This window comes from Cavia porcellus, unplaced genomic scaffold (genome assembly GCF_034190915.1).
Source record: "Cavia porcellus strain 051 isolate PalLab524CR breed Dunkin Hartley unplaced genomic scaffold, mCavPor4.1 scaffold_5, whole genome shotgun sequence".
In the NCBI taxonomy this organism is placed as follows: Eukaryota; Metazoa; Chordata; class Mammalia; order Rodentia; family Caviidae; genus Cavia; species Cavia porcellus.
Window position 1 is genome coordinate 36,579,784 of NW_026947488.1, and position 25,743 is coordinate 36,605,526.

Here is a 25,743-nt window from a genome sequence, read left to right on the forward strand (position 1 = left end):
TGATGTTGAACGTTTTTTCGCATTTATTTGCTGCTGGTATTTATCTGAGAAGTGTGTATTCATCATAGATGCTCATCTTTGGATTGGATTTTAAAATCTGGGAGGATTGATTTTTTTTTTTCCCCTTGAGTTCTTTATATGTTTTCCATTAAACTTTTAGTTTTTTGAGAAAGGGTCTCACAATGTAGCCTTAAACTTAGTGAGCCTCCTCCCTCAGCTTCCCGAGTGCTAGGATGACAGGCGTGCACCACCACACTCAGCTCAATGGTCTAACTCTCTAGGCTTAGCAGATTGGAGTCCAGCAGCAGCAACACATTTCTGCTTGACGTCAGGCCTCTGGGGTTGAAGAAGAGTTGGTTCTGTTTTACTTAGCAACTGATCAGCCAATAAGTGTTCTTCTCTGGGGTCAGCTTGAAACTGGTGTCTGTAACACTCCCAGTTCCCTCTGCCCCGCTTTGCCCACCTGACCAGTGTAGGTTATGACCAGATGTCTCCTTCCTTGGCTGAATGCTCACAAGTTAAACAGGAACCCATGTTTCTCAGGGCCACAGGTGCAGGTTTCCCTGTCAACACAGCGCCAGCCCCCCTGAGCCCAGCCACCTTTCCAGGGCTCAGGTTTTCAGGTCCTCACAGCCAAGGGCTTGGAGGAGAGACCAGATCTTAAGGGGGGAAAAGGCATCAGTCTTTGTTAGGAATCAGTAAAAATGAACAGAAGTAACAGGGCGTGGTGGCACATGCCTGTCATCTAGCACTTGGGAGGCTGAGAGGCAGGAGGATTACCCACTTCAAAGCCAGCCAGGGCTACACAGTGAGACCAAGTCTTACTGTGTAGCCACCACCACCACCACCAAAAGTGAAGTGTGTGGACATTGGGAGTCACAGATTTGGGAGCCAGTAGTCTGCCTTAAAACCAGACTCGTAGGCTGGGGATGTAGCTCAGTGGAGCAGACTCTGCCTGGCAAGTGTAAGGCCCCCGAGTTTGGTTCCCAGTACCAAAATCAACCAGACTCCAAGCCACATCTACAAGGGCATGGGGGAGCCTCCACACAGCTCCCCATAACTAAAATTTCTTTTTTTTCTCAGTTAGGGTCTTGCTATAAAGTTTAGGCTGGTCCTGAACTGTGTAGCCCAGGCTTGCTTTGAACCCAGTGATCCTCCTGCCCAAGCCTCCCAAGTGCTAGTATGACAGGTATGCCACCACGCCTGGCCTTTTTATAAATGGCTGGGAGGCAGTGACTGACAGCTCTCACATGGTGGACGTGGGCCGCTGCAGCACTTAGAACCTTCTCAAGCACGGGGCAGCTTGTAATTAATGCCTAGCAGACTCGGAAACAAGACTGGCTTTATTAGTGTTCCCACAGCTGAAGACTCCCCCAAACAGTAAGTTTCCTGCTCTGTTCAGAAACAGCCACTGAACCCACATGGTGAGCATCTCCATGCCAGGGGCACGGCTGTGCCATGGGACACTGCCAGTGCCCGAACTGGATAGCAGCGCTTCTCCCAGGGCAGACACAGGAACACAGCTCAGCACTCGGAAGGCTGAGGCAGGAGTATCACCGAGGGGGTTTGAGGCCAGCCTGGGCTGTAGAGTTCGTTCAGGTCCAGCTTGAATTACACAGCCAGACTCTGCCTCAAAAAACAAAGCAAAGCAAAACAAAGAAGAGCTTATTTCCCTAACAGAAACACAGGGGTCTATATGACACGCTGTAGGGAGGCATGGGGTGGTGGCTGGCTAGTGTGGCCCTCAGCCCTCCCATCTTCTCTTGAACTTTGGGCACTGTGATAAAGGCAGAGAAGTCCTGAGGGGTCCTGGGAGGCACCTGCGCCTGCTGCCTACCCTCCATCGGGTCAAGAGTCGTGAGGGTGGCAGCACTGGTATCCAGGCTGATGTCCAGCTCCTGAAATCTGGACGCATCTGGCCTCTCCTAGTCTTGTCGGCAGTAGCACAGTTCAACAAAGGAACCTCCTGCTTCTGCTGATGTGGCCGCTCAGCTTTCAGCAGGCGGGAGGTGGTGACCCGTTGGTCCCTGCAGGGAGATCTGCACCTGCACCCAGCTCCTGGCCAGCTGGGCTCTTGTCTTTCTTCGAGTATTCCTCCAGGCGCAGCAGCCACTTGGCCCAGTAGTGGGAGCAGAGCTCCGGGTCCAGGAAGTGGGCGTGCGCAGGGGAACCATCCTTGTAGGCCACGGCAATCAGGCCACACTGCACCTGTGCAGAGACGGGCAGTAGCAAGGATCCCATTAGCTGAGAGCTGAGGTCTGTGACTTCAGGACCACGCCACCTCCACGAGTGTCTCCTAACGACAGGAACAGCTACCCCCGAGGTGCTGGCTAAAGACTGCACACGGTTCTGAGCATCATAGTGTGTGTCTATGATCCCACTCAGGTGGCTGACGTAGGGGGATCACCGAGTTCAAGGCCAGCCTGGGCTACTAGGGGGAGCCCCAGACCAGTCTGAGCTCCATACAGAGATCCTACGCAAAAAGCCATAACGAAATAAAGACCACACCCAAGACTCGGGACACCCAGATGATAGGCGGGACACTGAAGTGTGGGCCACGAGCAAGAGGAGCAGGAGAGGAGCCTGGGAGAAAGAAATGGCGCTTCCTGGGCCAGAGGCTACAGCCTGGCATTGAGGGCCACGTGGCCGAGCGCAGCCTCACCTGAAAGCTGTAGTTGGCGTCATAGTTCAGGGCACCCACGTAGGCCGCCACCTGCAGCGGGTTGTCGTAGGTGTCCCGTAGGGAGGGTTTTGGCTTCTCGGATGTCTTCCAGTCAATGACGCACAGCTCGCCCCTGTGGGAGACGAGAGAAGAGAGAGGGACCTTGAGGTGGGCTCAGGCCAGAATCTTCCAGTCTCATGCGGTCCCCGCCCACACCCCACAATGTGGCTTCCAGTCTCTGCTTTCTGTCCCCACCCTCTTTTTCAAAAAAACTTCTGGTACTGGGGATTGAACCTAGGGCCTTCACAGCGTGACATCCACAGCCCATTTTTCACTTTATGAGACAGGGTCTCACTAAATCACCAAGTTGTCCAGGATGGGCTTGAACTGGTGATCCTCCTGCGTTAGCCTTCCAGAGTGCTAGAACTACAGGTATACGTGCTGCTCTGGCTCAAAGAACAGAAACCAGACAGCAGTGCTGTGGGCAAGTTTTATAACCTGTGTGCAAAGCATCTGATGTTGGGGACACCCTATAGGCTGCAGGTGGAAGGGACTGACTGGGCCTCTCTCGGGAGTCTACAGGGAGCCAGAAATAGCTGTCATATTTCTGGACATGTGGGACTCTTCTCAGAGACCAGGTTGCAACGCCACACAACTGTCACGTGCACCACAGTTCTAGACCCCAGTCTGCTGCCCTTGGTTTCTATGGTGCTAGAGATGGAACCTGAGGGCCTACGCATGGCTGGGTGCATCCCTGCCACTGAGTTTAACAAAGCACCAGGTGGACACGGGTGTGTTGCCCTAGCCTGTCAGGGCTCTCTGTGCTGTGTGGGAAGAGGTCCCTGCTGGTTGGTCTCCCTGGGAATCTGGTGATAATATGGCAACAGTCTAAAAGGAGCAGCAAGGTTGGCCACGGTGGCTCGAGCCTGTAATCCCAACACTCAGGAGGCTGGGGCAGGAGGATTGCCAGGAGTTCCAGGCCAGCCTAAGCCACACATTGAGTCCAGGGCCAGTCTGAACTACACAGAGAGACCGTGCCTCGAAAAAAACAAAACAAAACAAAATGCAGCCGGCAGCAGAGAGGCTGAACTCCTATCCCACAGCAGCTGCCTGGAAGCCAGGACGAGGCAACTTTCAGGGCCAAAGGATCATGGTATAGTCTCAGGAAAACAAGACACAGAAAGAGGGCCAAAAATAGACCTCGGTGGCACAGTGCATGCCTGGCAAACAAAAGGTCCTGAGTTCAATTACGGGTACCAAAAAATAAGGAAAAAAAAAAAAGAAAAAGAAAAATTAGGGAAAAAGATAAACAAAAATAGAATTCTGAGAAGCAGGAAACAATGCTGGACTCTAACTGGCGCTTAGAGCTGATATCTAACTTTGGGGGAAGGAGATCAGCTGGAAACCAGGCCAATCCAGGGACAGTGGAACCCATGCAGATGTGGAACGCTGACTGACCAGGACAATATGGCTCTAAATACTGCATCTGCCCTCCTGCCCAACACTCAGTCTTCCACTTCTCATGTAGGTATAGGTTAAACTTATTTTTTACATTTTGAGCCAGAGTCGTGCTGTGTTATTTACTTGTCCAGTCTGGGCTCAAACTTGCCACCTTCCTGCCTCAGCCTCACAGAATGCTGGAATTCTGGTGTGTGCCACCTCTATATCCAGCCTTGTCTGACTTTCAAGAGGCAGAGGCTATGTATAGTACCTGGATCGAGAGGAAAAGAATCTCTCTTGCCAGAGAATGGCTCCCTGCCACTCACCGGTACTCAGCAACGCAGTCCAGCAGCCCCGCGTAGTTCAGGGCATGGTGCTGCACGGCGCTCTCCAGAGCTCGCACGCCGCACACATCTTTGAGGAGGTGCTGCACACTCCTGACGTAGCCGCAGCCCAGCAGACTTTCATCCCCCTTGTTTCCGCTCCCCCGGCCGGAGAGTAGGCTTTCCACGGCCTCATGGAAGCGTCTCCCTTGTTGAAAGAGGTCTAGAAAGAAAACCAGAAAAGGAAAACAAAAATTTGTGCTAAAATCCTAATGCTCAGAAAAATCTCTGATACTAAGTTTAAAAAAAGACATAGGGGGGCTGGGGATTTAGCTCAGTGGCATAAGCGCCTGCCTTGCAAGCAGGCAGTTGTGAGTTCGATCCCCGGTACCGATAAAAAGACAAAAGACAAAAAAAAAAGTCACAGAAACTTACCTTTTAAACGGCAAGCCTTGAAACATCAAATTTTAGCTTATGAAAACTAAGAATGCATTTTCAAAAACCAAAGGAATCAGAGTAGTTTACAAATGAAACACATTAAAAGAAAGTTATTTCTCATGGAATTAGGCCCAACCTAAACTGCAGATCGAGGAATGAGAGGAGTGCATCCATTATCTGTGAACATCTAATTTCATAGGTTAAATAGCTTTCTGAAATAATCATTAGAGATTTAGGTTTGCCTCTCTCTAGTTCTTTTTACATATGAATGTAATTAATCGATGGAATCCTTCAGTTAATAGGATTAGTGACCGTGAGATGTAAAAATCAAGTCATGGGGAGGGGGGCACAAATGCCTGCCTGGCAAGCAGGAAGTCATGAGTTCAGTTCCTGGTACCAAAAAAAAAAAAAAAATCAAGTCACACATACATAAAAATGAGGAGCTGTGGGGGATCTGGAAGGAGAGGGGACGCAGTGTCCTGGTAAAATCTGAGGCAGCTGCTGCACCCTGGTTAATTCTCCTCAGGTTTCCAGGCTAAGAGACACAAACAGGCTTACTAAGTGCAAGAAGTACTGTGTAGTCACTGGCCTGGTGGTAAGGAGAAGAGCCACAGAAAGAAGGGAAGGGGACCTATGCAGGGCCGCAATGCTTCTGGAGTGTTCACTTTCAAGCAAGGATCAAACCCCTAGGAACAAAGCCCTGGTGGCCCTGCTGCTGCTGTCAATATGCTCGAAGCAAAAGCTGTACTGGCACCCCAGCCTCCGCAGCGAGTGTTCAACTCAAGCTCCCCAGGGAAGCAGATCAGGACACACGTGGGTGACGGGGGATGGCAGTGGAGAAGAGGGCAGCAGTCTCGCCCAGGGGGGAAACCCAAGGGCCACATCCCACCTGCAAGGAGCAGTCCATGGGCTCTGAGAAGTCAGTTCCACAGCCTGCAAAAACACGGAACCGCTCTGGGGAAACCAAGCTCTATTGGAGCTAAATTCTGCTCCACACTTGGCTCCGTGAAAGGATGCTACATGAAAGGCCCGAGGAAGCTTACGACTCACAGAATTAACATCTAAAGAAAACTGGAGCATGCATCTATCGGCTCAGTGACCCCAAAGATGAACCAAACCTGCTGGAAATGGGAACAGCTGGGGCTTCTCAGTGCCAGCACTTGGTACCACACCCCCAAAAAACAACCAGCCTGGCAGAGATGATTCATTCCCAAGCCCATCTGACCCTGGCCACATGCTTCACATAGTGGCTGCAAACACAGGAATCTAGGTTTTAGGCTCAGGATATTAAATATGCTTTCATTTATGAAAATAAAACATGACCCAAGAAGACTTATTACAAATAGGATCAGGTTAGAGTACTCAGCCAAAAAATTAAAAGAAATGAGATGTTTTCAATTCTCAATGCGACTGCGTTTAAAAAAAATCATGCTCCCTCCACATCTTGATGCTGAATTGGCAAGAGGCCTGGCTGGCACTGTGTGTGCGGTGGGGGTTAGAGACCGGAGCTCACCATGGAGCCAAGGCCAGCCTGCCTGGAGGGGTGACAGGTGTGCACTATTATGCCTGGCATGGTGACTGATTTTAAAAAATAAACACTGAAAAATAAAAATTAAAAAACAAATTTCAGCCCTTTCCACCATGATCAATACTTATGCCACTCGGAGCCGTCACTGCTCCCGCCCCCTCCCCCGTGGCACCTGGTGCCACCCCTTTCTCCTTCCTCCCACCCTCTGTCCTGCGCCTGATCTATGCATGGTTCCCCCTGTGAAACAGGTAACTTGCTCCTGCTTCAGGTTTACAGGGAGCTCAAGAGACTCACAGCAGGGTGCTAACAAAGCTAACCACAGGAAAGTCCCTACAGGGTCCCATCCACATTCCAAACTGAAACTCCCCTCCTGTGCCTTTTACTTTTTTGGTTTTGGGTCTTGTTATGTAGTGCACGTTGGCTCTGAACTACATAGCCAGGCTGACCTCAAACCTACAGTGATCCTCCTACCTCAGCCTCCTGAGTGCGGAGATAACGGGTGTGTGCCACCACACTCAGCATCCCCTCCAGTGTCAAGGGCTCAGCCACCTGCCTTACTCTGCCCAGAGCTACAGACTCTGGACTTCCTATGACTAGGAGGTTTTTACCTCTAGCTCCTTATCAGTCATTTCAGGGTTCTGGAAAGCCGCTATAGTCCTGGCCTAAGGAAAACGAACTCCTTGTGAGGAAAGCATCAATTCTAAATTTTAGTGGCACAAATAAAGAACTGAACTGATGATGCCACTAACAGATTTGTATGCTACGTGCTCAGAGAGCAAAACAGTTTGGCAGTCATCACCAACTAACCATACTAAGCAGCAGCCCCCAAAAACTGTCCTCAACCCTCACCGCAGAAATGTTTCAAGGGGCAAGGGCCTTGACCACAACCTAGTGCCACCCAGAGTTAATTTCCTTTGAAATGTAAGTGACTACATAGTGTGTTAGCAAATCAATGGGTTAACACACTTACACTGTTTCTTTTCTTTTTTCAGGATTGGGGGTTGAATCTGGGGCTTTATATGGAGCAACAGCTGTATCTCTTGGTTAGGATCAAACTTGTGATCCTCCTGCTTCAGCCTCCCAGAATGCTGGGAGAATTGCACAGGTGTGCCATCGTGCTCTGTTTTTTCTAACATGCCTGAAGACAAGTACACGTACATGCCTCTTAAAACAAAAGTGGTTGTGTTCTAGCAGGGCAATGCTCTTGAGAAAGCAAGTGTCAGAGACACTTACGTTATCCCCACGGACCAGCTAATTGACCTGGGTCAACAGCCTGGTTCTGACTGGAGTATGCTTTAAGGAAGCTATTCTTCTTGTTTGTCTGGGGTAGAACTTAATGGTTAAAGTTTATTACCTCTCAGTTCTTATATCTTTTTTTTTTTTTTTTTTTTTTGGTGTTTTTCCTTTTTATCGGTACTGGGAATTGAACTCAGGACTGCCTGCTTGCAAGGCAGGTGCTTATACTGCTGAGCTAAATCCCCAGCCCCTACCTCTCAGTTCTTAAACAAGAGCACCTGACTAGGCCAGCTGACCAAGATGCAACACATCACTGGTGTTCTTGCTTGGTGTCCAGATTTTTAAACTCACCATTAGTTCACATTGATAAGTAGAACTAGCAAGTGGGCATTTCCTCTATTTTGAACAGAATGCTTACCAAACAACCAGAACCCTGCCAGCAAGCAACTGACTTCCATCAAGAAAAACAAGCAACTCTGATATTGCTTGTAGTTTACAAAACAAATGCATTCTACATATTTAGTCGGATCCCTTGACCTGCTTCATTTGCATCAGTAAAATAAAGATAATACACCTATGCTTCCTGGGATTGTCCTACAAACTGAGCTCATACACAAGAAGCACTAGCTAATGCTAATTATTTGAAAGTAGTGTAGTTCCTTTCTAGTAAAGCTTTTCTAAGGAGCCTCATTTGTCACTAATGCTCTATATTCTACAAAGTACAGAGGCCAGAGAACCAGAGTTAAGAGAATTACTTGAAGTGTATTCTGTAAAGCCGTCTTCTCCCAGCTGCAGAATCATTCGCTGTCTCCACCTCTCCAGGTGGAAAATCTGGGCTGCAGTCATCGTCCGCTGCAGGATCCGGGTCACGCTGGGCAAGGCATTCCTCTGCAGAGGGAGTTTCAAAGGCACTGAAGGCTCCCTCGTGTTTGGACTCTGGTTTCGCTCTGGATTGAAGATGGGAAACCATTTCCCGGGAGCTTGGGTCTCCTCCTGCGCTGGGAGTTTGGCCTTACTCACAGGTCCGTAGAGTAAAGCATCTTCTTCCAGCAGCGATTCTGGAGTCCGGACCGGGCCTCGGGAGGTCAAGACGGATTTTACTAACCGAGAGTATCTGGCCTGGTCCACTTCTTCGTAAGGCTTTTTCTTCTTCGGGCCGCATGAATAGGAGGAAGTGGAGAAACCGGCAAGGTGGGCTGGTTCTATAGAAAACCCCTCGACACTCCTGAGCTGTCTGAAAATGGTCTGAAATGCCTTCATCTTCAGCTCTCTTCCACCTCTCTAGTCTGTTTGCAACGTCGCGTGCCTTTTAGTTTGGATTTCTATTAAAATATGAAGAGAAAAACAGCGTAAGGTACAGACACACTGTATTTGAGCCACCGAAGCTGCACTGGAACAATCTTGCTACCGGAACTGTACCCAAGATAATTTCTGGGTACACTGGGAGAAAGCTGCTTCCCAAGTGACTCCAGAAGGGTCGCCACTTATTCAATGACAACAGGTGGGAGGGAGCCAGGCAAGGCGCTCCGATCTTCAATCCGAAGGAAAGGGAGGCCGGGCCCGGCACAGCGACGCCCCCGACGCCGAGTCCTCGGGGACACATCTGCAAGGGCACCCTCATTCCCTCCTCACGCCCTCGAGGCAGGTCTGCTAGTGAGCTCATTGCAGACGTGGATCAAGGTGTCTCGGTGCGGCCACAACCGCGTCCCCAATTCCTTGCAGGTGCGGACATGCCCGGGTCAGCGCGCCAACGGTTTCCCTCTGGCGGGAGCTGGGAATTGGGAAGAACCAAGACTGTATGGTTACCACAGGGGCAGAACTACCTGGGAGGTCACTACGTTGGGTTTAACTCAGCGGACTGCCAAGAGCCCCCGCAATCCGCACTTTTATCATTCCCGCGCTTTAGCTCGCCGGCGTCAGGTCCCGCCGCAGGGAAACGGCCCCAGCATGCACTGAGGCGCTACGCCCGCCCCCTTACGCCAGGTCTGCATGTATTTGAGATCCGTGGGTATCCCGCCCCTGAAGCGGAGGCGCGGGTCCTCCAAATCGCGCGCCTTAGTTCTCGCGAGATTGTGTACGTCACACCTGATCGCCATATTGGAGTCGGGTTGAGCCATAAATTCCCACCGCGCCCTAGCGCGTTCTCTTCCTTGAGGCACCCATGCCGTTACAGTGAGTGTCGTAGCAGTTCCCCGTCGTGGTCCTTCGGTCGGTGCTTCTCGCGTGGTGCGGAGCGAGGGTAGGCCCTGCGTTGCTTTTTTGCCCGGCTCCAAGATGGATGGCAGCGGGAACGAGCGAGGCCGCTCTAGAGGAGCACGTGGCGTGTCGCTCGCCTGTTCACGGGGCTTCTGGGACGGTGGCTGACCGCTAAGCAGCCAGCCGCCGTCGGGCAGGGAGGCCGGCGGAGGCGGGGCCGCGGCCGCCCCCGGGAGGCTCTCGGGCGGCGGCGGCCCAGCCTCTCATTTCCTCGCACAGCCAGGCGGCCTCTGCTCGAGGCCTGTGTCGCCATGGCCGCGGTTCCCGAGTCCCTGCAGCCGCCGGAGGAAGACCGCGGCAAGGTGAGGGAAGGCAGGCCCCGCGACTCCGGGCGCCCACTCCGCGTCCTGCTCCCGGGGTGCCACTCCGGCGACAGACAGGGACTCCCGATCTTCCCACTGGGGAGGGGCCGGGCTCGCGGGACCTTCCGGTGGTCCCCGCCCGAGCCTGATGCCCAGCAGACCTCTGGCCAGGCTCGGGTCGAGCGTGGTAGTGTATAGCCTTGGTCCTGCCACTCAGTAGGGTGAGACCAGAGGATCGTCATGAGTTCAGAACCAGTCTAAACTACATAGTGAAGCCTCTTTCGGTCTCTGGTAATTGGAAGATGAGCCTGAACCCTATTTTAATATGCAAGATAGGCGATGATTTTGTTGTCTCTAAATGCTCTCTCGGTATCCTTTGGAAAAGGCTGCTTTGGACCCAAGCATGGGCTGGGGAAATTCCATCAAGTTACACATCTGTAGCGTGTTGCTTACGACTCAGTAAAATACTAAGTGTATCCTTGTGGGAATTGTGTGATTTTTTTTTTTAGCCGATTTGGCATTTTGAGATAGGTAGGCTTTCCTTGTGTAGTCCAGGCTGCCCTCCAGCACGTGGCAATCCTGCCTCAGCCTCCCGAATGCGTGTGCCACCATGCTGGGCTCTCGCCTTTATTTTTAAGTTCTGTGTAATATCCAGAGAAGCAGCCTGTATTTTGAGCTTATTACTGGTACAATAAGCTAAGGTTACTGTTGTCAAGTTACGGGGGTGTCTTCATTTTTACAGCTTCTTGGAATTTGAGCCACTAGCTTAGCGTTGCACACAGGTTGTGAAGCCAGAGTCTTATACACAGAATCATCCTTAAAGGAAATCTGAAAACACGGTGCTGTCAAGTTTAAGAATCCAGAATCATGTTGAAAACTGACTTTAGAGGTATCTTTGTATGAAGCAATCATTTAGAAAGCAAATTCCAAAGCTGTGCGCTAGGCCAATGGATTGTGCCACCAGGAAAGGAGTAAAAGCTGTGCACTGGGAGGGTTTTGATCAGATGTTTATTCCTTTGAAAGTTGATCTGGCTGTATGTGGTGGTGTATGCCTGCAACCCCAGCGCTCAGAAGACTGAGATGGGATTGCCATGAATGAGTTTGAGGCCAGCCTGAATCACAGAGCAAGACTGTCTCAAAAAACAAAAAAAAAACATCGAGAGGCCACTGTGTTCCCTCTTGCAGGGCAGCCACCTACGCTGTGAGGCATGCTTCTTTTCCTAATTGTGCTTGGCCCAACTTATTTCACAGAGCCTGATTCTTACATTTAATAGAATTTTTGTACCTTTAATAAACTTTGCTACCATTAAAAAAAATTGGGAGATTGTATTTTTGGTTGAACAAAATGAGAACATGAAAACTTATTCTCCCTAAACTGTACTGGATAGAAAGTTTGGAAGTCATTTGTGTTTTGTTTTTTCCTCCTGGTACAGTGTCTTTCCTTTTTGTTTTCTTGGTCAGTGTCAGGACTGAGTGCCCAGCATCCCACCTTATTAGATAGGTGAGAGTGGTGTTTTAAAAACAGTTACCTTAAAAAATAAATAAATAAATACAGTTACCTACTATCTTAGTCTTGCAGGGCTGGAGGAGTGATAACTGTATCACTGCCTCCTGGCTTTCCTATTAAGAAAAAAATTACACAGTCCTGTTTTCTCCTTTTTTTAGCTATAGGAAGGAGGTGAGGGAAGAACCTAGCATGCCTTCGTTTTGCTGCCTGGCCTGTGCAGATTGGTGCTGGGCAGTGATGGGCACGAGTTAAGCGGAGTTTGTGGTTTGTGGCCCTGTGAGATAGTGACCCGGAAGCCATCTAGAGCAGACTTTCAGCATAATACATTTTAGTGGCGAACTGAGGTGTTTACAATTTTTGTTTGTTTTTCCTTGATTATCATATATTCTGATCATTTGGTCTGGAATTTTTCCTGGGGTTAAAATAATAGGGAATGTAATCCTTGAAAATTTTGAACACTAATAGGGTACTCATTTGGCAGACTTAAGCAAGAACCAGAAGGGAGTTTTGAGCTGTGTCTGGTGCTTAGATAACACATTTTTGTTGTTTTTGTCTGTGTTTTGAGACAAAGCCTCACTCCTGCCTCAGCCTCATGCATCACACAGCTTGCCACAATACCGGTTTTCACATGTGTTCTAGCTGAAAGTGTTGGTTTGTGGCCTTCTTTGAATAGCAGGGTTCAGCGGGAAAATTACATGGTTAATTGTGCTCTTAATTCACTGCACCCCTTGAAAAGACCAGGGTTTTGGCCCAACCAGTGTGGGAGCTGAGGAAACGGTGCTGCCCACCCCTCACACTGCCTGGAGGGGAGTTCTCAGATGTTTGGAAATTTTAGCAGGTAGGAGGAAATTGGGGATTATGCAGAAAGAACAAACCTTTCATAAAAGTAAATTGCCCTACTCCAGTTGTGTTCACCTTCTAGATTCTCCAGGCCAAAAAAAGAGCTGTGTACTGACTGAGTTTAGATGCCTCCCTTTCACACATGGTCCCTGAGTACCTTGGAGGTCTGGAGGGTGGCACCAGGGGCACTGGTGGGTGTGAGATCTGACCCCCGAGTTGTGATTCTGAAAAGCCCCAGGCTTCTCAGATTGTGAATGTGCCTTTCCTCTTGGGAGCCTTGACCGAATCTCTTGGTCTGAACTCTCTTCAGTGGGTTCTGTGGGTTTGGGCAGGTGTAGTCTCCACTGCTTGCCTCCATGGTTCTTGGGCGTAGTCTTCCAGGTGCTGGAACAGGAGGGGCCTGCAGTTTGTTCAGGGTCGTCCTGCACTTTGCCCAGTGCTGCTCCATACTTAACCAGTTGTGAAGTTTGCAGATTTTTTCAGCACATTCATGTGACTTCTCTTTTCTTTATATTCAGGAAGTTCAGCTTATCGCATCTACCCACACTTAGTTCTGGATGAGTGATTGCACACACTGTCCTTGGTCCATGTTTGCGACTGCTTATCAGGTCAAGATGTGCTCAGTCTTTCTGATTACAGGAAGCAGTGGGCAACAGGCTCCTAGAGAATTTTCTGGATCTGCCTGCTTGCTCAACACCTCGTGACTGATCACCCTTAGTTTAAGCTAGGCGTTTGCAACTTGGGCACTGCTGTTGCTCCCACAGTCTTGGGGAAGTGGCCCTAGGCCAGTAGGTGTTCGGCAACATTCCCAGCCTCTCCCTGTGACAGCAGCCTCCTGCCCTCCAGGCCTGACATTGCAGAATACCTGCAGGTGCAGCCAGGTAACCCCAGGACTGGGTCAGGCTGCCCCTGGGGCCCTACTGGCTGGTGACAAGGTTTTTCCCTTTTAGTGGTTGGTGTTTTCTGTAGCCTTCTGCTGGTTTTCCATTAGGATTTCTGAGTTAGGAGAACCTTAGAGATGGTGCAGCTTTGCAAACTGATGTGGAAATTGTTGACACCTGATAATCAAGTGATTCTCTTGACATGAGTGAGTTATTTAATGCAGTAACACAAGGTCTTTTGCAGGGCTCACAGCTTTGTGAAGTGATGATTCAGTTTATCCATTCGCTGAGTGCACCCCACTACCTTCTTCAAGCCCCGTTCCTGTTCTAGGGACTCAGGGCTCTGCGGCCCCCAGTGCCTTGCGGCCTGCAGCGTTCTGCTGCAGGTGCGTGGTGCAGGGGGCTGTGGGAGGGTGGACGGAGGCAGCACGAAGATGAGTGGTGGAATCTGATCACTTGCTGTGGCCCTTGTGCTTTCTGTTGAGCTTGTGCCTCTTCCATGGTTGTTGCCTGTTAGTGGTCTGAGGTCAGAGCCTTGCACTGGTAACTCTGAGGACACAGGTAGCCTTGGTTATAGGAAGATATAGCCAGTGAGGGCAGGGATGAGACCCAGTGACCTGCTGGAGCTGGGTGCACTTCTCATGTACCATTGCCACAGCAAGGTGTCAGGAGACTAAGTGGTGGGAAAAACAGCAATATTCATAGACGGTACTAAAACATTTTAGCTTTTTGTGTGTGTGTATGTGTACTTGAAGCTGGCCTCGAGCTCCTGGAGATCCTCCTGCCATAGCCTCCCCAGTGTTGGGATTTACAGAACTGTGTGCAAAGAGCTGACAGTCCAGCCATAGTCTAGGAACAGGTTATTTGGAGCTTGCTTTTGTCCTTGCAGGTGTGTGGCACCAGGCTAGGCCAGTGTCTGGGTTCCGAATTGCAATCTTGGCTTCTGTGTTGTCTGGTTAGCCAATGAACAGAATCAAGTGAGATTTGGGCACAGAGTAGGTGCTGGCCCGGGTCAGTAGCAGCAGCAGCTGAGGCCAACAGGTATCTTCAGCTGTTGCCTGATGCTGGACTGGAAGTGCACTGCCTCTTCCCCAAACCAGCTGGATCCAGGCTTTCTAAGCGCAGCAGCACTACACTCCTCTATTTTTCCTGCAGTGAGAAAGCAGTCTGAGACACGGGGTGTGGGCTGTGGGGATCTCTTAAGGAAGTCTGCAGGAGTCAGATATCAACCAAATTCCATGATTCTCTGCAGACTTGGGCAGGATGAGAGAGACAGGAGGACCGGAACTGAGGTGATCCTTCCCTGCTGGCTTAGATTAATAGTGGCCACTCAGGCAGGACAGTCAGGGGTCTGGGTTGGCAGCAGAGCTGAGTAGTGGCCCACTCTGAGCAAGAGGAGCAAGACAGTGCCTCTGGAGCCTGGTGACTTCTTTGTCAAGGACTGTACTGCAGAACAGGGTGAGAGGATCGTGGTTTCCTTGACTGAGCATAAGGAGGAACGCTGAACCAGGGGCTCACCCTCGGTTCTGCCAAGGGAGGGTTCACATACTGATCCAGCAACTAAGCATTTCATAGTGTCCCCCCCCCCCACGAGATCTTAAGTAGTCTAAGCTGGCCTTAAACTTGGGCTCTTCATGGGGGCTTGCTGTCCTATCTGGGTCTTTCAACTTGGTGCTGGAGGGTGCCCGTGGTCACCTGGGGAACTTTGCCAGTAACCTGTGAGAACATACTCTTGGTTTATTTTTAATGTTCTGTTAGTGCTTAATTATTTTACAAGTACTGTTGGAGTTCTGCATGGTGTTTGCTGTGTGTGTGCATTCTGCTCAGCTCCCCCACCCATCCCAGACAACCCTTGGTGAATCTCCCCACCCCCACCCCCATGTTATCTTCTTAGATTCCACGCAGCAGAGAAACATGCCCTACTCATCTTTCCCAGTCTGGTCTGTTTCACCTAACCTGCTGGCTTTTGCTTCCTGCAGATGATGTGATTCCACCCTTTGTTGCATTGTGCGGGCCCCATTGTCTTCATGCCTTCGTCCATTCATGACACCTAGGCTGCTGCTGAGTCTCTTCCCTGTAAACATGGTGTAGATCTCGTTTGTGGTCCCAGTCCTGTGGCTGCCATGCTGATTGATTGTGTGACACTAGAGGCTGTCACATCCAGTGCTGGGCCACAGATGCTGCCAGAGGGGCAGTTTTCAAAAAAAAAAAAAAAAAAAACCTTTGGTTTTTGGTACCTGGGATTGAACTGATGACTTTGCACTTACCAGACAAGTGCTTGAGCCACTGAGCTAAATCCCTGACCCTTTTAGTTAACTTCTGTTTTTTTAAAAAAAAAAAACTTTTTTGTATATTTGGTGTTAGGGATCAAGCCCCAGGCCTCATGCACCCTAGACAAGCAGCACCGCAGCCTTAACTGTGGTACCAGAATGAACTCCATTTATTTACTTGATTGTATCCTCTTTAGGTTCTGGACCCCGAATTTTGTGTTCACTCTCATAGTCAGCAGAGTGGAACTGCTTGCATACTGAGGTGGAGGTCAGGGCTGTGACTTCCTGAGGAAGTGAATCCAGAGAGTTCAAGCTCTTCGTCTGGCTGCCCTCCAGGAAGCACATCTCCTCCCCACTCCATCTGGCTGGCTCTGCAGTTGGCCTCCCGCCCCTGAGAGCACAGGATAGGTGGTGTCACCAGGCTTCCGGTGCCTGGCATGGTCACGTTGCATCTGTGTTGGTTTTTATTTCTCAGGAAGAAAGAAGTTTTTATCAGGACTCCATGAGAGCCAGGGTCACATGTGATACAATGAAGTGTCCCTTTTTTTTTTTTTTTGAGGGTCTCAGATGTAGTCCAGACTGGCCTTGAACTCTGGTGATCTGCCTTAGCCTCCCCAGTGCTGGGACTGCAAGCATGTACCACCACCCCCAGCCATCAAGCTTTATTTTTGTGCAGAGGTGTCAGGACTATGTGAGCCATAAACCAAAGCGCAGTGGCTTGTACCTGTTGTTACAAAGGCACTGGGAGGAAAAGGCACCTGGGCTGAGGTTTGGGGATTGGAATTGATTTATCATGATCTCATTAGTAATGGGTACTACAATCAGTGTTCTGTTGAAAGCTATCCAAGGGCTATGGCTAGTGTATTTTTTATAATTTGGAGAAAAATATGTTGACATCACAGTGTTCAAAGAAAAGGGAAGTGCTTTGAAGGGTGCCCAGAGAGAAAGAGAAGAATATGTCTAAGTCTCTGTTAGTGGTCTGTGCAACTTCACCTCAGCAATGGGAACAGAAAGAGGAATGGGGAAGCCGCACCCTGGCCAGCTGGCTTCAGGCCCTCACCTGGTTTTAAACTGAGCCGGAGAACCATTCAGTCATGTTTTCCTGTGCTGCTTGTGTTACTCTGAAGAAAAGTGTTTAAATTGAGAAAAGTAGAGTCCCATGGTTTTCCCTCTGAACTTCTAGCTCACAGAGGGGTGGGGCTCCCACCAGTGCTTCCCTCTGCAGAGGGCATTGTGTTTAGCCCTTTCTGTCTTGACGTCTCAGCAATTGGGAGCAGTCTGAATACTGACAGGTTCATTTATCTGTCCAGCCTACCAGGCAGTTCTGCATGTTCCTGGGGAGGTTTTCCTGGGCTCTGGAGTCTTTCAGATCCTCGAGTGTCCCCATAACTCCAGTGTAGGAGGCTGAGACATGAGGACCACACAAGTTTGACAACAATTCAGTGAGACCTTGTCTTAAAACTAAAAATTTAAAGAAGGGCTGGTAGTGTGGTTCAATCCTCAGTACTAGAAAAAACATCTTTGCGTAGTGTGATGAACACTTCTGAATATTTGCATACTTGAGGGTTTGTGGGAGAAGTCAAGCATTTATTCCCACGTAGGTAAACCTTAGTGCTTGGCAGGCCTGTGAGTAAATGCATTTCTCCTGAGCTGGGCCTCCCGCTAGGATTACACAGTGGCTTTGTTCAGGTGACAGGATTGTTTCAGACACTCAGGCTGAAGAACACGCTTCCCTCCAATGTAGATACATCTCTGTGGGACTTCACCCTAAGTGATCTAGCTATGCACTGCTTCTCAGGGGCCACCTTGTTTATTTGAAAGGTGCTTTGGGGACTAAAGTGAATCAGGCTAATAACTGAAATTCTGTTTCAGCTGCGATCTGTATCTGTGGACCTAAATGTCGACCCTTCGCTGCAGATCGACATACCTGATGCACTAAGTGAGCGAGACAAGGTCAAGTTCACAGTGCACACCAAGGTAAGCGAGGGTGGGGGTTCAGTCCCTTGTGAGCACAGGCTGCTGCTGCGCTGGGGCAGTGGTGTAGTTCTCACCCAACCCATAGATTCTAACTTGCTGGAATTTTTTTCTTTTATTGGTATATTGTCCCTTCAGTTGGATGTTCATGGCAAGTTTTAGAAGAGAGACTTCATGTTAAAAAGACTGCATCCTTAACAGTCAGTTCTGAGTATTGGCTGCTAACATTCTTGGTGGAGAGATGCAGTAGTAGTGCTCTTTTTTGAGACACAGCCTTGCTATGCAGTTCAAGCTATTCTTGAATTCTCTTTGTAGCTCAGGCTGTCCTCAAACTCACAGTGATCCTCCTGCCTCAGCCTCCCAAGTACTGGGTGCTTTGTCCTCGAAGGGCTCTGACTGAGATGTTTTCAGCAGAATTTTGCCACAGTGCTGTCTAGGGCACCCCATAAGGTGCTACATATCAGTCAGCAGCTTCCTTGTCTCTGCAGACCACACTGCCCACGTTTCAGAGTCCAGAGTTTTCTGTCACGAGGCAACATGAAGACTTTGTGTGGCTGCACGACACCCTCATTGAAACGCCAGACTACGCTGGGCTTATTGTGAGTAAGGGAAACAAAGCCCATGGGTAAAGTGAAAGTGCAGAGAGCAGTGCGTGGGGCTCAGGTCATGCTGCGTGCTGTGAGAGGGCTGGCAGCCTTGGGGTTCAGATCTTGGCTACCTTTTGGTTTGGTTTTTCTCTTTTCTCTGACTTCAATAGGATTGGTTTCTAGGAAGCCTTAGTGTTGTTGAGGGTGTGCATTGAGATTTCCCTGGTGCCACAGGGCTATCAGTCAGCCCTTGCTTGCAGGAATGGGGCTTGGATGAGGAGCAGGTACGTCCCAAGCTTCGGGGAGAGCAGAAACCTGCCAGATGCTGGTTTCTTAATAACACAAGTTGTGAAACAAAATCAGTGCTTGACGCCTGTGTAGAAAAGTAGCTTTTGTTCTAAATGACACTCTTGATGACCCTCTGGGATTAGAAAGAGATTCCTTCAGATGCTGGCATCTAACTCTGTCGAGGTGTTGGGAAAAGATGTTTTGCCCCCAGGTGTAGCTGAGCACGGCCTTTGTCCAGCAGGGTGGACAGCGATATGCTCATGGTCCCCATTCCTGCTGCAGATCCCTCCCGCTCCTACGAAGCCAGACTTTGACAGCCCTCGTGAGAAGATGCAGAAGCTGGGAGAGGGGGAAGGGTCCATGACCAAAGAGGAATTCGCCAAGATGAAGCAGGAGTTGGAGGCGTGAGTGCACTCACCGGGTAGCATTGGGCGCGGTGCGGGAGGAGCAGCAGCAAGGCTGTGTTGGGGATCAAACTCATGACCTCCCAGTTGCCGGACAGGCACTTGTGCAGCTGAGCCATAGCCCCAGCTGTTGGATTTTTTAGTGTGTCCAGGTAACTTAGTTGCCTGCTCCTCGGCGATCACTAACCTGGTACAGGCTGCTTTTGCCTCCTGAAAGGTGGTACCTGTTAGGGTGGGGCCTGAACAATGCAGAAAGAAACAATGCAGTTTTTGTTGTTTTGTTTTGAGGCAGTGGCTTTCTGCCAGTATGTATCCCAGTCTGGCCTCAAACTCATGGCAGCCTCCTCGGTTCTGGGGTTGCAAGTATGTAGCATCACACCGGGTTCTTTATACATTTTCAGGCTGCTGATACCAAGATTATTTACCCTTGAAGTCTGGTTATTAGACCTATGAGTGAAACTGCGTGCAGAGAGTGCTGCTGGGCCCTTCCACATAGCAGCTCTGATGGTGCCTAGGAGGGGTCCTAGACAGATCATCTGAATGGGTGGTCATTTTTGAGCAAAAATGGATTCTTTGTCATAGTTGTAGGCTTGCATTCTCAAGATGTTCTTTAAAACTAGTATTTGGCTTTAAAGCAAAAGTCTGACAAATCAAATGTGAACTCTGAAACCATAGACAAAACTTTTAAATGTATGAAAGGTAGGAAAATCCTGTATTCTGAGTCTTTTACTCAGCAGGTGTGAGGTGAGCTTCAGGCCTGGGTTTTCCTGCCCCCTGCTCTTAGCTCAGAAGCTCCCTGTAGCTCCTGCCTGTCCAGCCAGGCCCGAACCACATCACTCCTCCACACTGGGTCCCTCTGTCTTCAGTACCCGACTGGATTCCCAAGCGGGATCAGGGTGCTGCGCCACTGTCACTGTGGTCCTGTTTCCACCGTGACAGCAGAGCAGCCCCATGGTGGGGGATGAGGGAGCATGCCAGCGGGTGCCGTGTGTCTTTGCAGGGAGTACCTTGCTGTCTTTAAGAAGACCGTGTCCTCCCATGAGGTCTTCCTGCAGCGGCTGTCCTCTCACCCTGTCCTCAGTAAAGACCGCAACTTCCACGTGTTCCTGGAGTACGACCAGGATGTAAGGCACTGGATTTCTTATCTGGTCCTTTGAGTTAAAGTATGTAGGTAGGCCGGTGAGGTGACATATGCCTGTCAGTGCAGCTGACACAGGAGGACTGCAAGTTTGAGCCTACCCAGGGCAACTGAAAACTTTGTTGTCAGAGTTGGTTGAGTTGTGTGAGGTGAGCCCTGACATGGGCGTTTCTTCAGTGTCTCCTGCCACTGGGAGCCTGGTAGGCAATGTGTGCTAAAGCAGCACGGTGGTGGCTCCATGGACCAAGAAGCCAAACACCTGGTACCCGCGCGGCTGCACTTGGGCTCTGGGAGGCCCTACCCATCCTGGCCTGGTGAGGCTGGTGCCCCTGTGTTATCAGAACAATGTTGGGGATGCTGGGGGGCCAGCATGGGAGCCCCAGGAGACCATGAAGGATAACTCATCTTTTGGGATTTCCTTCTTTTGTAGCTCAGCGTCAGGCGGAAGAACACCAAAGAGGTGTTTGGTGGGTTTTTCAAGAGCGTGGTGAAGAGTGCCGACGAGGTTCTCTTTTCTGGAGTTAAGGTACAGGGAGGGGGCTTTCGGTGGGGAAGTTCTCCATCTTGGGGAATGTGGTCTTAAGGGTCCTTGTGATGTGGTTGGCAACCTTTCAGACTAGGTTCTCTTGGTTATGGGGCACAACCATGACCCAGGCTTAGAGGAGTGGTTACAGTACCCTTGTTCAGCTTCAAGGTGCTCACCTGCCTCCACACAGCACCCCTGCCTGGCCTGCCCTACATCCAAGGCTTCAGGGGCTGCCCAGCTGTAGCAGCACAGGCTGTCCCCGCCAATGGCTGTCACCTCCCCAGAACAGCCTTGTCCTCTTCAAGGCTGGCTGAACTGGGCAACAATCAGGACAGTAATGGTGCATGCATTGGGGTTGCCTCCCCCAGCTCAGTCACCCAGAGCATAAGACATCTGTGTTGAGTTGTCTGAACTGTACTAGAACAGCAGATCTTTCTCTTCAGTGAACTCGGATCATAGCCTGTCTTACCTATATTTTATATGCATAGCATCTTCCAGCTCCTCACACTAGAGAAACAGTATGGTGCTTGCACATGTGTATCTGATGGGTCAGGGAAATGTCACAGTTCTCATGTCCTTGTGGGCAGTGCTGGGCCCGGGTGTCAGGCAGTACCTTCAGATGTAGAAGTCTCCAGACACATGCTTACGTGTTGAGGTTCTGCTTATTTCTTCTTTCCTCCCCTCAGGAAGTGGATGACTTCTTCGAGCAGGAGAAGAACTTCCTGGTGAACTATTACAACAGGATCAAGGACTCCTGTGGCAAAGCCGACAAGATGACCAGGGCACACAAAAGTAAGTGCCTACCCTGCACGGCCCTGGGCCCTGCCACACTCGTGCCCCTCTCTGCAGAGGGCCGTGCCTGTCTCTGCAGGTGTCGCCGATGACTACATCCACACAGCAGCCTGCCTGCAGAGCCTGGCCCTGGAGGAGCCCACCGTCATCAAGAAGTGAGTGTTCGACAAGCTCGTTACCAGTGGGTAAGGGACAGTGTAGAAACAGTGGGTGTCCTGTCGGCAGTTGAGCAATCTGGAGCACCTTGGGGAGGATTCCAGCTCACATCCTCAGGCAGTTGGCTCTTGCTGTTTGGCTTGGTGGTGCCCTAGTTTCTTGAAGGGCTTTGTCATGAGTATTTCCAGTAGGAGACAGTCACATGTAAGTGTATTGATAAGGTCATATCACATCACTTTGCAGGACTTTAAATGGCAGCTTTGTCTTGTGTACATTTTCAGGTACCTATTGAAGGTTGCTGAGCTATTTGAAAAACTTCGGGTAAGATTTTTGTGTCCTTGATGATACAGATTTAATAGTTTGTAGACATCTGCCTTGATAGTGACTGCTCCATTACTTAACCAGAAAGTGGAGGGTCGCGTGTCGTCAGACGAAGACCTGAAGCTGACGGAGCTGCTCCGGTACTACATGCTCAACATTGAGGCGGCCAAGGTGAGCGGGCTGGGCAGGCATCCTCGCCTCGTGTCCTCCGGCTGCGCTTCTTCCCACAGTTGGAGCAGGCTTTGTGCATGCTACTTGCTGTCATCCAGGAGATTTAGGATTTAGACCAAGGATTTATGGTACTTTCTCTAGTTTGACAGGATAAGAGTTTAATATTTTTTGCATGTATGTAAAAGTTGAGATCATAATGTCGGTGAGCTTCAGCAGTTCTCAGTATTGAACATACTGGAGATTGCACAGTCCGTGTCACGTCGTAACTGCCTGCTGTTAGTGCTGTGGGAACTCCTGCTTCCCTGTCAGAGGCAAGGGGACCACAGTGTGGGGTCCCTGAAGCAGGGTTGATATGGCAGCTTTGTCCCCCCGACTCCCCCAGCAGTAGTTTAGTGTTTTGCCTTCATTCTGGACTTTTTCATCTGAGCTGTATGAAATCTCTGGACAGCTCTGAGATACTGGCTGTGCACTGCTTCTGCTTCTATGAACCTCTAGACTGACTTGGAAGGAGGTGAGGGGCTCCTGTGTTGTCCAGAGGTTTTATGCTGTCCCTGACCTTTCCTCCCAGGACCTCCTATACAGGCGAACCAAAGCCCTCATTGACTACGAGAACTCGAACAAAGCCCTGGACAAGGCCCGACTAAAGAGCCGTGATGTGAAGACCGCTGAGGCGCACCAGCAGCAGTGCTGTCAGAAGTTTGAGCAGCTCTCAGAGTCCGCGAAGGAAGGTTGAGCACAGCCACTCTTGGGGCCTTTTGTGTTCAATGTGGGCATCGTTCCAGGCTTTCAGAGAGGGACCAGTTGTACACAAGTGCGGACATACATGTGGCTGCTGCCGGGCACTAGTCATCAACATCTGCCCCAGTCTTTGTCACTTGCACACCCTTGCCTTCACAGGCCTATTGATGAGCACATGCCTGGCTTTTTGGGGCTGCACAGGATTTGGCTGTATGCGTGACCTTCCATCCCACATCCTGCCTGAGCCTCCATATGAGGGCCTTCTTTGCCCTGGAACAGTGTTTGCTGTGTACCTTGGCCATGGTGACTGTCCCAAAGATCATCTCTCACAAATAGGCGGTCCCTGGACTTGGCAGTCTGTTTCCTTATGCTTAGACATGACTAGGTGGTGTGGCATGTGGCCCTCCTTGTGAAGTGGGGTGTCCAGCTTCCCTGCGTGTAGAAGGTACCCCCCGCCCCCCAGGCCACCTACAAGCTGCCCTTCCTGCTCCTTGACCCACTCCCTGCTGGAAACAGCTGCTCCCTGCAGTAAAGGTCTCACTGAGTCATTAAGTTGTGTAAGCTGGGCTCAGATTTCTGATCCCACTGCCTCAGCCTCCCAGAGTGCCGAGGTTACTGCTAGGCACCCCCCACGCTGGCCTGTACGGGTTGGATCTGAAGCAAACCCAGCCACCCAGGAAAGCCAGCAGTTCTCACAATTTCCTTCCTTACATTTAAAAAAGTGAGTCCTTAGCATCTGCAGGTGCTGACTACCTACAGAGCACAGCGTGAGGTCTCATGTCTGCTCCTTTATGAGTGCCAGTGAGGTTGTGGGCACAGATCCTCCTGGGTACTTGCTGAGTGGTCTGTGCTGCTTCAGATCACGGTGACCCTAACACATCTGTGCCTGCCCCAGTTCATTAAAAACTGAGCAAGAGGACTTTGCGGGTCTGTTGTGGGAATGATGATGGCTGGAGTCACAGCTGCTCAGGAGCTGTGAGGCAGGAGGACCCCAGCAAGCTCAATGCCAGCCTGGCAACTTCATGACGCCCTGTCTCAGATAAAATGGGCTGAGGGGTTGCTCCAGGAAGGGTGTTTGTCTGCCATGTGAGGCTCTGGGCTCCATCCCCAGTGCTGCCAGGATGGTCTGGCTCTGTGAGCTTGGCTTGGTAAACACTGCACTTCTTTCTGTAGAACTGGTGAACTTCAAACGGAAGAGAGTGGCTGCATTTAGGAAGAATCTGATCGAGATGTCAGAGCTGGAAATCAAGCATGCAAGAGTAAGCGTTGCTGCAGGTGGTGGGGGCGCCAGCCTCGTGCTTGGTACCCTGCAGTGTGTTCAGTGGTGACTCAGCTACTGCAAGCTGAACCCCTGATCCTAAAGTGCCTCTGGAGGAGTGTTCTTGGGAGGCCCTGGCCCCTGCAGTGAGGGTCCTTGCAGGCCACAGAGCAAATGAGCCTGCCAGAGGTTGTATCTGCAGGCTCCTCTGCGCCCTGGCTGTCCTGGAACGCTGCTGCTTTAGGAGAACCCTCTCTTGCGGTTGTCTTCCAGCACCACTCTCTGGTTTTAGAGGAAGCCAAGCCTGTGTTTTGCCTATGCAGCTTGGTCCAGCATAGGAATGAGGGAGTGGCCTCTGCTGGGCCTGGCAGATCCACTGGGGTCTTGAGGTGCTACAGTCTACAGCCCTCGGGGCACTGTCCAGGGTGGCCTCTAACTCAGCCAAGCTCCCAGTGTCCCCTGCCATGGAGCAGGCAGTGCCTGCCTGTGGCTTGGTGAGACGTGGTCTTGGGCAGGGCATGGGAAGCTAGCTCTTCCTTAGATTTCTTAGGTCAGCCCTGTGGAGTTGCAGGGCATCACCTTATGGAAGGGATGGGGCATTAATTGGAATTCGCATGTGTTCCTAACATGTCCCTTTCTCATTTGCCAAAGAGATGTCTATAGAAAGAGCTGGGTGATGACTTTTACAGTCATTAGGATTTTTATTGATCGTGGCACCCGTGGCTTGGGCCTGCCAGTCCTGGGCATGGAACTGGGGCCAGGGCAGCTACACAGTGTGCACCTCTGAGGCAGAGGCTCCCTTCTCCCATACCTGTTGAGTGCTTGCGTGTCTTACTGTGGGATGAACCCTGGTGGTTCTTAGGTACCCGCAGGAGCTGCCTTGACTGTGGTGTGGTTTCCTTTCCAGAACAACGTCTCTCTCCTGCAGAGCTGCATCGACTTGTTCAAGAGCAACTGACCACTTGGCCCTTGCCTGCCTCGGGGGAGGAGAGTTGCACTTCTGTCACTGCTGTAGAGCATTAGCTTTGACTTTAGCCTCCAATTATGTGAATAAATACTCTGATTTCTAAAAATCTTTTAACACTTAACCATGTTGGTTCAAACATTTTTATTGCATGCTACTTGGATATGACTAATGTTTCCTCCTACATTAATACCTCGGTGTGGCAGCCCCCAAACACTGGACTCTCCTGTCCCCCAGGAGGTGGGGAGCTGTGGGCGCACAGGTGCAGTCCCCAGCCCGCATGCCCCAGTCGAGTCCATGCTGCAGGAGGTGCTTCCCACACCCACCAGTCGGCTTCATGGTGGAGATGGCCGGAGGGAGAGCCCTCCCTGGTGGCGGGAACTGTGTGTCTGGGCTGCTGTTTTTTTATACAGTGTAAAATAAAACAAGAAATCCTGCTGCTGCTGAGTGGTTTTGTGACAGCAAGGTTGAATGTGTCCAGAAACATGGTTTCAGGTGGCCTTCATCGTCATTCTAATGGTGCTATCTTTTTTTTTTTTTTTTTTTTTTTTTTTTCTTTTTCCTCGGTACCGGGGATCGAACTCACAACTGCCTGCTTGCAAGGCAGATGCTATAGCTAAACCTCCAGCCCCTTCTAATGGTGCTATCTTTAAAAGCTGTTGACCAATCCTTTATTAGAGGTTGTGGGGCAGAGCAGATGACGGGGACCACATAAGGTCACTTGGGGTCTGGCAGCTCTGAGT

The 25,743-nt window shown here is 50.5% G+C and overlaps 2 protein-coding genes and 1 non-coding gene across 9 annotated transcripts; 2 read left to right on the plus strand and 1 right to left on the minus strand.

Moving 5' to 3' along the window:
- Window positions 1-1,325: 1,325 nt before the first annotated feature.
- Mgme1 (mitochondrial genome maintenance exonuclease 1) lies at window positions 1,326-9,889 on the minus strand. 4 transcript variants are annotated; one of them, XM_013159815.2, is made up of 5 exons: window positions 9,713-9,889; window positions 8,383-9,398; window positions 4,429-4,648; window positions 2,663-2,795; window positions 1,326-2,208 (listed from the first exon to the last, which is right to left on the minus strand). In XM_013159815.2, exons 2-5 carry the CDS (start codon window positions 8,885-8,887, stop codon window positions 1,996-1,998), a joined length of 1,071 nt encoding a protein of 356 aa, XP_013015269.1. In that variant the 5' UTR covers window positions 8,888-9,398; window positions 9,713-9,889; the 3' UTR covers window positions 1,326-1,995. The 4 variants fall into 4 exon arrangements, with proteins under 4 accessions (XP_013015269.1, XP_013015271.1, XP_013015270.1 ...); XM_013159817.2 differs by having other exon boundaries at window positions 8,383-8,949; window positions 9,713-9,888; XM_013159816.2 differs by lacking the exon at window positions 9,713-9,889 and adding an exon at window positions 9,451-9,702 and having other exon boundaries at window positions 8,383-8,949.
- On the plus strand, window positions 9,700-25,439 carry Snx5 (sorting nexin 5). 4 transcript variants are annotated; one of them, XM_063248647.1, is made up of 13 exons: window positions 9,700-9,799; window positions 17,556-17,660; window positions 18,146-18,256; window positions 18,815-18,936; window positions 19,937-20,060; window positions 20,505-20,600; window positions 21,287-21,392; window positions 21,472-21,547; window positions 21,830-21,869; window positions 21,954-22,040; window positions 22,609-22,768; window positions 23,952-24,037; window positions 24,944-25,439. In XM_063248647.1, the coding sequence occupies exons 4-13, from the start codon at window positions 18,863-18,865 to the stop codon at window positions 24,992-24,994; spliced, it is 900 nt and encodes a 299-aa protein (XP_063104717.1). In that variant the 5' UTR covers window positions 9,700-9,799; window positions 17,556-17,660; window positions 18,146-18,256; window positions 18,815-18,862; the 3' UTR covers window positions 24,995-25,439. The 4 variants fall into 4 exon arrangements, with proteins under 4 accessions (XP_063104717.1, XP_063104719.1, XP_063104716.1 ...); XM_063248649.1 differs by having other exon boundaries at window positions 9,724-9,866; window positions 18,774-18,936; XM_063248646.1 differs by having other exon boundaries at window positions 9,724-9,866.
- On the plus strand, window positions 13,671-13,869 carry LOC111753492 (small nucleolar RNA SNORD17). Its single transcript, XR_002788281.1, has one exon. It is a non-coding gene; the product is annotated as a small nucleolar RNA SNORD17 (small nucleolar RNA).
- Window positions 25,440-25,743: the final 304 nt, after the last annotated feature.

What these genes read in the sequence shown, in the direction of transcription:
- Snx5 (XM_023560032.2), top strand. Translation starts at nt 10,135, where the DNA reads ATGGCCGCGGTTCCCGAGTCCCTGCAGCCGCCGGAGGAAGACCGCGGC. An exon ending in AGTTCACAGTGCACACCAAG is followed by an intron (nt 17,661 to 18,145) that starts GTAAGCGAGGGT and finishes TTGTCTCTGCAG; the next exon opens with ACCACACTGCCCACGTTTCA. An exon ending in TTCTCTTTTCTGGAGTTAAG is followed by an intron (nt 20,601 to 21,286) that starts GTACAGGGAGGG and finishes TCCTCCCCTCAG; the next exon opens with GAAGTGGATGACTTCTTCGA.
- Mgme1 (XM_013159815.2), bottom strand. Translation starts at nt 8,887, where the DNA reads ATGAAGGCATTTCAGACCATTTTCAGACAGCTCAGGAGTGTCGAGGGG. An exon ending in GACTGCGTTGCTGAGTACCG is followed by an intron (nt 2,796 to 4,428) that starts GTGAGTGGCAGG and finishes CGTCTCCCACAG; the next exon opens with GGGCGAGCTGTGCGTCATTG. An exon ending in ACGCCAACTACAGCTTTCAG is followed by an intron (nt 2,209 to 2,662) that starts GTGAGGCTGCGC and finishes GTCTCTGCACAG; the next exon opens with GTGCAGTGTGGCCTGATTGC.